The sequence below is a fragment of the Prunus dulcis genome, chromosome 6 (assembly GCF_902201215.1).
Source record: "Prunus dulcis chromosome 6, ALMONDv2, whole genome shotgun sequence".
NCBI lineage: Eukaryota > Viridiplantae > Streptophyta > Magnoliopsida > Rosales > Rosaceae > Prunus > Prunus dulcis.
This window is the reverse complement of record NC_047655.1, coordinates 14,132,349-14,143,181: the sequence shown is the minus strand read 5'-3', so window position 1 is coordinate 14,143,181 and position 10,833 is coordinate 14,132,349. Positions and strand designations below refer to the sequence as shown.

Sequence of the window (10,833 nt, the reverse complement as noted above, 5' to 3'; positions counted from 1 at the left end):
ATCCTGATGTATCTACAAGCATGACAATTAAGTTTGGATTGCTAGCACACTAGCCATGAATGAGCACAGGGTACAAGTTACAACTTCAAATTAAGGATGAAAATTTTGCTGTAAATTATTAGTGGGTTAATTAAACATGAGAGCTATTATTTCCACTCACCTGTCATATTTTCCCACCCACTTTATTTTCATAATTTTAAAGATAAAATTATCCTTTTGTAAAATTACTTCTAAGGACTTAAGAGGACACACATTTTCACACACAATACAACACACTTTTGACATCATTAGATTCACCTACTATCAACGATTCAGATTATCGACTTATAAAATATAATTAATGTTATTTTTGTCTATTGTTCGACTTTTTTCTAGAAAATAAATTAGTCTCCCCTAAAATCGGACTTTCTCTCTCCACTCTCTTGTTATCTTCTCTAACTCAAAAGCTGAAGGAGAAGAACTTTCTAACCCACCAGAACATGTCTAAACTAAAATCACCTTGAGATGGTTAATCTTTAGTTTCTTGAAGAAAAAAAAAATAGCCGTCAAAAATTCACATAAGACTTCTTCCAGCAGGATCATGCTGCCAACGATATATATATATATATATATATATATATATGTCATTGGGTTGGGGCTATCCTGCAAACGTTGAACACAGCTTTAATGGAGCGTGCTCTGTTACATCCTTCTGGATTAGGAAAAATTTATTCTCTTACATGTTTATAATTTTCTCTCTCCTGGCACATCCTTGTATGCATTTTTCTTCTCCTCTAAACCATCTAGTCCAAGTATGGTGGTGGTATGGCTTTTCCATTTATCCTAGCGCATTCAATTTCATGGTCAAGAAAGAATTTTAAATACATTAGTTCCCCTTTTTTCTCCTCTAAACCCTAATAATTTAGGTTGCACTTGCACTGACCATACGGGAAAAAGTTGAACCCTTTCCCTTTAGATAACGTTTGCATGCTAGTTTTGGGGTCTAAAACATGAAAATAATTAAGGGTCTTTTCTTTTTTCCCCATATTCCAATCTTTCCATATAATTTTGGGGGTCCGTGTTTGACATATATAGGGTCACTCGTCAAATCACTCAGCACACCCACAATACAAGTGTTCACCAAACTATCACTGTGGTTGTGCTGAGTGGTTAATTGAGCAGTTTGGTAAGTTCCGGCTATAAATGATAAAAACTCAATTAAACGTCATATATAAATACCTAGTGAATCTATACGCAACATTGCTAATTAAAAAACTATGATCCATGAGAAAATCTACTTTCACAGGGAATACAACATATACAAAAGCCAAGCAATGTTCCAAAATGATATCGTTTAGCTAATAGACGAATCCTCTATCGTCCAGCAACTGTGGTATTAGACAAGCCATTTACTGATATAATTTGCAACTCCCTTCTACTTATACTTATATCAGACACAATAACATTTCTTATTGTGATGAATGCTGGCCTTGTAGGTAATGGCAACGAAATTGTTTCAGTGGTCAACATAGATACGACGTCAGACATGGAGGGCCGATCAGCTGCATTTTCTTCCACGCATAACAGACCAACATGGAAGCATCTTAACAATTGATCTTCAGTACATGAATCCTTTAGTGTTGGATCCATTAGCTCTAGCCCCCTGCCTTCTTTCCATAACTCCCATGCCTGAAAAAATATAGCACTCATTTAATTAAGTTGTTGAAAGATTCATGATATATATGTTCACAACTCGAAAAAGAAAATGTTAATCGTAAATTTGATTTGTAAGACATACATATCCTACTATATTGAGCACGCGATCAGCATTGTAGAAGCTACTATTTCTCCTACCACTAATGATTTCAAGCATTAACACTCCGAAACTATAGACGTCAGATTTTATCGAAAAAATCCCCTCCATAGCGTACTCGGGAGACATGTAACCACTGTATCATATAAAAACCAAATATATTTAGTATATGTTTGTAAGTACAGGTTTAGCAATGCTAAAGTGGTGAAAGGCATAATAATTTATAATGTATGATCTACTTACTATGTTCCAACAATCCTATTGGTACTTGCTTCAAGTTCATTATGTGCAAAAATTCTCGCCAAACCAAAATCAGAAATTTTGGGCTTCATATATTCATCAAGTAGTATGTTACTAGCTTTTAAATCTCTGTGAATTACTCTCATTCTTGAGTATTTATGCAAGTAAAGCAGTCCTTGAGCGATTCCTTCAATTATGTTGAACCGCTTCGTCCAATCTAGTAGCATCGCTCTGGTTGAATCTGTCCATGAAAATAGCTGGAAATGTGAGATTATTCGAATAGAAGAAATCAAGTAACTAAGATTAAAGTGATCGAGAATCTCAATTGCCGACCGAATAAAAAGTAGTCCAAACTTTTGTTTGGCATGTAGGCATAGATTAACATCCTCTCTTCCCCATGAATGCAGAAGCCAAAAAGCTGAACGAGGTTTGTATGTTGGAGTTCAGATATGAGTATCAATTCATTCTTAAACTCCGAAGTTCCTTGCCCTGAACATCTTGAAAGCCTCTTCACAGCGATTTCTCGTCCCGTCACAAGTTTGCCCTTCATTAATAATCCATAATATAGCACCAAGTAATCAGGTTTATATTTTTCAGTTATTAATACAAAGACACGCATTTTTATTTAAAACCTCAATTACCTTATAAACAGGTCCAAAGCCCCCCTGTCCGAGCTTGTTTTCTTCCGAGAAGTTAGTTGTGGCAGCCACGACAGATGCGTAGCGAAATACTGTCAAATTATTTCCCATCTTTCCATCATTTTGAAGCCCGTTGACATCGCCAGTGGATCTATCAGATTCCATCCATTCAAGCAATTCATTCTCAACCATCGGGTGGGTCTCCCCTGTTTAGATTAATGTTTAAAGGGTCTACCTGAAAATTAAAATTTACAATTTCCAAAGCCTTCATAGATGTTTAATGAGTCTACCTGAAAATAGTTTCCTCCTCGAGATGCAAAGCACCATTACCAATACAGCAGTGCCAATAGCCGTGCCAATCCATATCCACTTATGTGCTGCACATAGTAACACAAATGTGAAGAGATAATTCTTCAATATTCATTGTAGACATGTATATATATACTTATGTAAATGTGCCTGAAATTTATTCTCGTTACACTTTGCCTTTCACGGGTGAAGAGCACATCTGCAAGTGAGCCGTTGCTCATGTACTCATACACCAAAAGCTTTTTAGCTCCGTCAAGGCAATACCCAAGTAAACGGACTAGATCTCAGTCTGAAATTCTGTTTCCCCTTCAGCTGCAACTTTCTCTAGTCTTTTCTTTTGACAGCAACTGGCTTTTGGCTACCCAAAATCAGCCCTTTATAAACTATTGACGAGGCTCCTCTACCAAGCTCTTCCTTGAAATTATTAGTCATCTTTTCTAGCTCTTCATAAGCATATCGTCGTGGAGCCACACTCTCATTCAATTCATAGTCACCATTCACATCGCTCATTCTTATATATGCCCAGACATTGTGTTTCCACAACACAATCACGGAAATCAAGAACAAAATGGATCAAAGCAGTAAATGAAAGACCAATAATGAGGATGTCAGTTCTACCTTTTTTCTTGCTTCCTGGTTGAACAATTCTAGGATCTGTATCTGGTTTTGTAGGTACACCTACCTTGATGAAAGCTCTCTCTGAAGTTCCTTTGTCTCTTCTACCAAATCTCAAAGGAAGCCTCCGCTTTCTGCAGTTTGTACCGTCAAAAAACACAGCTTCACAGTCACAATCCACCAGACAGCGTTGTATGCAATCGTCTTTGTCGGATAATCTCAAACTCATATACGAAATATCTTCCCATGTTGTGCTTCCCAGCTCTTCCATGGTGTAAGTGAAATTCTCATTCCTGTTTTTGCACGCATCCGCAACAAAGTTTCTCTCGCACCCGGATGTCTGATTTCCCTGGTTGACAGATTCGAATCTCGGAAGACATTTACAGTCAGGCTCTAGATCAATTAAGACACAATAGCTATTCAATCCGCATAGGCCTTTAGGAACACACTTATCCTTGGAAGACTCCCACTCAACTGACCAAATTGCGTTCTTTTTCAAATCATGTGAATACAAACGAAATATCCCACCTACATCAATTCTCATAAGATAAAGTTTTCCTTCATCAGTAGGAAGACCTCCATCTGTTATATTCCGAATATTCGAACCATTCCTGTTGAGCAAGTAGAGATGGCCATCAGCACCAAAATTAAGTGTCACATTCTCTCCCTCGCCATCAGTGAAAGATGAATAAAAAGAATAAACACTGGTGTCTGGAGTATCTACAGGGTACTGAACAAGGTTTCCATCATTTTGCATTTTGAGACGGAAAATCCCCGTTGAGTGATCAGCTTCTGATTTCGCAGAGAAAAGTTCGTCTCCTGATAAAAGGCGTTGACTGGGCAAAAGGGTGTCGGTTGGATGATCAAAGCTCTGCCATACTATTTCCCGACCAGAATTGTACAGTACGAAATTACCCGAATCAAGCATGGAAGCATAAGAAGCAGGGCCAGAAGATTTTGCCAAGTAATTTTGGCCTTCTGCTGTTGGCAAGGCAAGGCCGTCACTTGTGAAGAGCAAGGTGGCATTGTTGGAGACTGGTGGATCATCTCGATTCGCAGTCCACACGACTGTCTCTTCGGGAATTCCAGCAAGAAATATCCCAACAGCATAGCCATTGCCTTGCCTGTAAAATCCAAAGGCATATAGACCAGAACGTGACAGCCATGTGGAGTTGGTGGTTGTTGTTAAAGAAGAGCCTCGGCTTATATTCGACTGCATCTGTTGTGCTTCAGCAGCAACAAATGCCAAGGCAAGAAGAAGGCATGCCATGCAAGCCATCGAAAAATGATCTCACTGTGACTTGTCTTCCTCTTTGTTCTTTTTTTTTTTTTCCTTCTGCAGCACTCCAGAAAATTGGTTCCAATGCAGTATGGAGTTCTAATTCTGAATTTCTGTTTAATTTAAGGTGGATGGTGTAAATGAATTCGTACGTGTTTCTTCTCTCTCTCTGGAGTAGTTCACCACCCATATATAATTTACTTTACCATAAGAAGATTCAAAGGAGAGATACAATAAGTCCCAGTCCATGTAATCTCTCTCTGTGTTTCTTCTCTCTCTGTCGAAAGTGATGTAATACCTAGACAGAGACTGAGATTTCGTTGTTAACATGAATTTTCAGAACTTTATCGTCAGCAAATTGATTTCATATTATGATCTGAATAATTAATTTTATAATTAAGTCAGCAAATTAACATCACTTACGTGTCCAAAAGATGCACCAAATTTTCCATTAAATTTTTTGTTCAAATTGTTTATTAACTTTATCGTCAGATTGTTTAACTTTCTCCTAAATTTGTCCCAGAATTTGTGAACTTGACTTTGTAGACTTTTCCAATCAGATGTAAGGAAAACTAGTCAAGTCGTTTTCTTCAGGTGCATTTTTCTTCTTTGATTTTAGGATTTTTTACAGTTTTGCACCTTGAACTATTTGTATATTGTTAATTTAACTCCTTAACAAATTTTTTGATAAATTAAGGACTCCAATTGTTTTAAATCGCCAATTTTTTCAAATTCCATCCAAAATTTCATCAAAATTAAGGGTAAATTTGTCATTTTAAAAACTTTTAAATTTTTTTTTAAAAAAACCTTACCTACCTAAAATTAAACATTTAAAATTTTCAAAATAAATAGCTTTTAAAATTTAAAGAAAAAAATATTTAACATTTAAAATTTTAAAAAATAATTAAAATCAATCAACCTCGACCTCCCCCTTCCCTCCCCCATCCTTCCCCTTCCGTCTCCCCTCTCTTCCTCCCCTTCCCCTCCTTCCTCTTCCATCTCCCCTACCCTCCACCTTTGATCTCTCTGTCCCCACCCTCCCTTTCCCCTGCTCCCAAGTGAGAGTTTTGTGAAGAATAGTGAGGAGAGCAGAGAGAATCAAATCGTGTGTGTATTTTCTATTTCATGCTCTCTTACCAAATGAGCAAGCTCAGTGTGAGCTATGTAACCGTAGAGAGAATCGCTGAATTCTCTTACATCACTGAGAATCACAGCCTTACATCCAAAACTACTCTCTAGGAGCATTACACGTGGCTATCACAACTTTACAGCACTAATGCCTAACACTTGTCAATTTCAGTGACTAAGTGAATACACCATTTAGCTTAATAGGCCTAATTACATTTCTATCAGCTCATCACTTACATTTCAACACTCCCCTTTAAGTTGTGAGCTGATTTTACACCAAGCTTTTCTCTGAGATAGCAGGAACGATCCTTAGCCAAAGCCTTTGTAAAAATATCTGCTAACTGCTAATTTGTAGGGCAATAAATCAAGTCCACAGTTCCTTCTTGCAAAGCATCTTTAATAAAATGATACCTCCGATCAATATGCTTGGTTTTCTGATGAAACACTGAGTTCTTTGTAATGGCAATAGCTGAAATGTTGTCACATTGTAGAGGTGTAGCTTCTGTTTGAAGTTCTCCAAAGTCTTCTAGGACAAATCTCAACCAAATAGCTTGTGTTGTTGCTTCAGAGGCACTAATGTATTCTGCTTCTGCAGTAGAGAGTGCAACACAATTTTGCTTGACTGAAGCCCAAGCAAACACTCCACTACCAAAGGAAAAGGCATATCCAAAAGTGCTCTTGCTATCATTCACTGAACCACTCCAATCACTGTCACAATAGCCAATTAGTACTGCCTCTTTTCCTTTCTCATACTCCAAACCATAATCCAGAGTTCCTTTTACATATCTAAGAACACGTTTTGCTGTTCCAAGATGTTTGCTAGTGGGACAATGCATGAATGTTGCAAGCAAACTAGCTGCAAACATAATGTCAGGTCTAGTGGCTATGAGATACAGCAAACTTCCAACAATCCTTCTGTATTGCTCTTCACTTGCCAAGCCACTCCCATCATCCTTACTTAGTTTCTCTGAGGTGACTAGTGGAATAGATAACGGCTTACACTCACTCAAGCCAAATCTGCTTAACAGAGTTGTTGCATATTTCTTCTGATGAATGAATATGCTTGTTGGTGTTTGAATTACACCCATTCCCAAGAAATGATGCAAGAGCCCCAGATCAGTCATTTCATATTTCTCCTTCATGTCCTTCTTGAAGTCTTCTATCATTTCTTGATCATTTCCAGTGTAGACTATATCATCTACATAAATGGATACTATCAAGATGCTTGCTTCACCTCTTGCTTTGACATAAAGAGTGGCCTCACTTTGGCTCTTTGTGAAACCACACTCAGCAAAATAACCATCAATTTCACTATACCAAGCTCTTGGCGCCTATTTCAAGCCATATAGAGCTTTGTGCAGCTTGTAAACCTTGCTTTCACAACCCTTCACTACAAATCCCTCCAGTTGATCTACATACACTTCCTCCTCTAAGATGCCATTTAGAAAAGCTGACTTAACATCTAATTGATACAGCTGCCAACCCTTCTGAGCTGCAAGTGCAAGCAGAGTCCGGATTGTGTCTAATCTAGACACTGGTGCGAATGTTTCATTGTAGTCCACCCCTGGTTTTTGTGAGTATCCCTTAGCCACCAGTCTTGCCTTATTTTTCTGCACTGAACCGTCCAGATTTAGCTTAGTTTTAAACACCCATTTAACTCCAATCACTGGTTTATCCATAGATCTGTCAACAAGTTCCCATGTATCATTCTTTCCTATCATGTTCAACTCATCTTTCATTGCCTTCATCCATGACTCATCCTTCACAGCTTCTTCAAACTTCTCAGCCTCCATTGTGCACAAATTGCATTGTGCTAAGATATCATCCAACTTCCTCCATTTCAATGGAGTATGATCGAAGTTCTGAGTGTCTTCCAATCTAATGCTTGCCTTGCTTGATTCTTCATAGGAGACTGAGTCTATAGATATGAAACCAGAATTTCGATTTCCTACAGGTGTTTCAAACAATTCCACTTGAGAATTCCTAGGCTGCTCTTCATCATTCACCATCACCACAGAATTTTCAGTTGCTTCCTTCCAATTCCATATTGCTCCTTCATCAAATACAATGTCTCTTGACAGTAGTAGTTTCCTAGTGACATGATCAAACACTCTATAACCCTTCTCACATGTTGCATATCCAACAAACACTCCCCTTGTGCTTTTGGCATCCAATTTTTGTCTACCTTCATCTGGTTTATGCACAGAACACACACTGCCAAACACTTTCAAATAAGCAACACCTGGTTTTCTTGTAGTTTAAGCTTCAAAAGGAGTCTTGTCTCTAAGAGTCTTAGTAGGACACCTGTTCAAAATATACACTGCAATGTGTACAGCTTCTGCCCATAAGTAATAGGGCAACTCCTTCTCACGTAGCATAGCCTTAGCCATCTCTACCACTATCCTATTCTTTCTCTCTACCACTCCATTATGTTGGGGTGTGTAAGCCATGGAGAACTGTCTTTGAATTCCTGCATATTCACATAGTTTATTGAATTCACTAGATGTGAACTCACCCCCTTTATCACTTCTTAAACATTTCTTTTGAAAACCACACTGCAACTCTACCATAGACTTGAATTTTTGAAAACAGCTTAGTGCATTAGATTTGTATCTCAAAAAATAGACCCAAGTCATCCTTGTATAATCATCTATAAGCAGCATAAAGTATTTATTACCTGCTAGAGACTCATTTTGCATTGGTCCACACAAGTCCATGTGTATTAGCTCAAGTGGTGTTACTTGTTTTCCATGCTTGATCCTTTGGAAACCACTCTCTGTGTTGCTTTCCCAGTTGACAGCCTCCACACACTTCATTTACATCCTCCAATTGTGGCAAACCATGTACCATATCTTTCTCCTTAAGCTGATGTAGTCCTATCAGATGCAAATGTCCCATCCTTCTGTGCCAAAACCAGGTAGAATTGGATACACTGGCCCTTAGGGCAACATAGTCATTTGAGGATAATAACAATGGATAACACCTATTCTTCCTCATTGCCACATTCATGATGAGATTCTCCAGTGAAGAACCATCATAGATACTGCACATGTTGCTTCCAAACACCAAATGATATGTTCATCCATTTGGCCCACACTCAACAGATTTTCTTTCAAACCAGGCAAATACATGACTTCTCTGATATACTTTGTACCAGAGTTTGTGTCAAGTACTAAGGTACCTATACCAGCTATACCTACAATCTCCCCGGATGGCATTTGCACCTTTCCTGTTACACTAGTATTTATGTCAATTAACAGCTCCTTGTTCCCAGTCATATGGTTAATGCAACCACTGCCTACATACCACTCTCCATTTGCACTCTTCTCTGAAATTGCACAGTTTGCATAAAACAAATTTCCTCTTACTTCTACTTGGCTTGCATTATTTGCTTTCTGCACTCCTTTGTTTGCAGTACAGTCCCTAGCCCAATGTCCAAATCTATCACACTTATAGCACTTAGATTGACCCTTATATCGACATTCTCTAAAATGAAATTTAGAGCATACTTTGCATTGAGGCTTCACTCCATCTTGATGCACATATTGTGATCCATTTGAGCTCTGTGCAGCTCCAACTTGTTGTGGCTTAGGTCTAGACTCCCATGGTTTGTTGTTAGGCTTCCAATTGTTCTTAGACTTAGCAGAACCAATTTGTGTACTATTCTTGTTCTGCCCTTTTGTATTGACTGAGAAAGAGCTAAATGCCTTCTCAGCTATGTCCACACAATGCATGTCAAAACGTTGCTCTTGGCTCTTCAGTATTGCAATAACCTCCTGCAATTCAATAGTGTCCAAACTCTTTGTATTTTCAATCACCAAGCAGATGGGGTCATACACTTTATTAAGGCCGATAACACCTTTTGAACCAACCTCTCGTTTGATAACACTTCTCCAAATGTTTTCATTTGATTTATCAATTCATTTAACCGAGTAAGATATGCAGATAGTTGTTCACCTTCACGCATTCTCATATACTCAAATTCTCATATGAGATTCTGAAGTTTTACAGATCTGACCTGATCACCACCGTGGTACTCACTATAGAGCAGATCCCATGCCATTTTAACTGAGTCAGCGTTGGCAATCTGCGGAAAGATCTGGTCAGAAACTGCGTTTTGTATAATGCCCAGAGCCTTCGCGTCCTTCATGAGCACAACAATCATCTCTGCATCAGCTTCTTCTTTCGATGAATCTTCACCTTCTTCGTCTTCTTCGAATCAGGGGTTGGAATCCCCTTTTCTACCAGACTCCATAGCTCAAGAGATTTGAAGATTGTCACCATCTTAATCCTCCAGAATTCGTAGTTCTCACTGGAGAAAATTGGAGTCCTCACCTCCGAGCCTCCAGACCCAGACATCTTTTGGTCCGAATCAATCAATTTCTCTTTTCAAATGCTTAGCCGAGCTTCGATTGAGCTCAAAGACCTTCACAGATTATGCCCAGATCTAAACGAACCAACCTGGCTCTGATACCATGTTAGAGTTTTGTGAAGAATAATGAGGAGAGCAGAGAGAATACAGAGAGAATCAAACCATGTTTGTATTTTCTATTTCATGCTCTCTTACCAAATGAGCAAGCTCGGTGTGAGCTATGTAACCGTAAGAGAGAATAGCTGAATTCTCTTACATCACTGAGAATCACAGCCTTACATCCAAAACTGCTCTCTAGGAGCATTACACGTGGCTATCACAACTTTACATTACTAATGCCTAACACTTGTCAATTTCAGTGACTAAGTGAATACACCATTTAGCTTAATAGGCCTAATTACATTTCTATCAGCTCACCACTTACATTTCAACATACCAGACCCAGCTGCCCAAATCTCTC

General features: G+C 38.5%; 2 protein-coding genes across 2 annotated transcripts; both read right to left on the bottom strand.

Annotated features, from left to right (window-relative positions):
- Positions 1-1,353: 1,353 nt before the first annotated feature.
- Positions 1,354-4,837, bottom strand: LOC117630325 (G-type lectin S-receptor-like serine/threonine-protein kinase At4g03230). Its single transcript, XM_034363065.1, has 7 exons — positions 3,508-4,837; positions 2,961-3,047; positions 2,674-2,876; positions 2,366-2,576; positions 2,036-2,273; positions 1,778-1,928; positions 1,354-1,668 (listed from the first exon to the last, which is right to left on the bottom strand). Exons 1-7 carry the CDS (start codon positions 4,811-4,813, stop codon positions 1,354-1,356), a joined length of 2,511 nt encoding a protein of 836 aa, XP_034218956.1. The 5' UTR covers positions 4,814-4,837.
- Positions 4,838-9,006: 4,169 nt separating this feature from the next.
- On the bottom strand, positions 9,007-10,166 carry LOC117630324. The gene is made up of 2 exons (XM_034363064.1): positions 10,020-10,166; positions 9,007-9,777 (listed from the first exon to the last, which is right to left on the bottom strand). Exons 1-2 carry the CDS (start codon positions 10,164-10,166, stop codon positions 9,007-9,009), a joined length of 918 nt encoding a protein of 305 aa, XP_034218955.1.
- Positions 10,167-10,833: the final 667 nt, after the last annotated feature.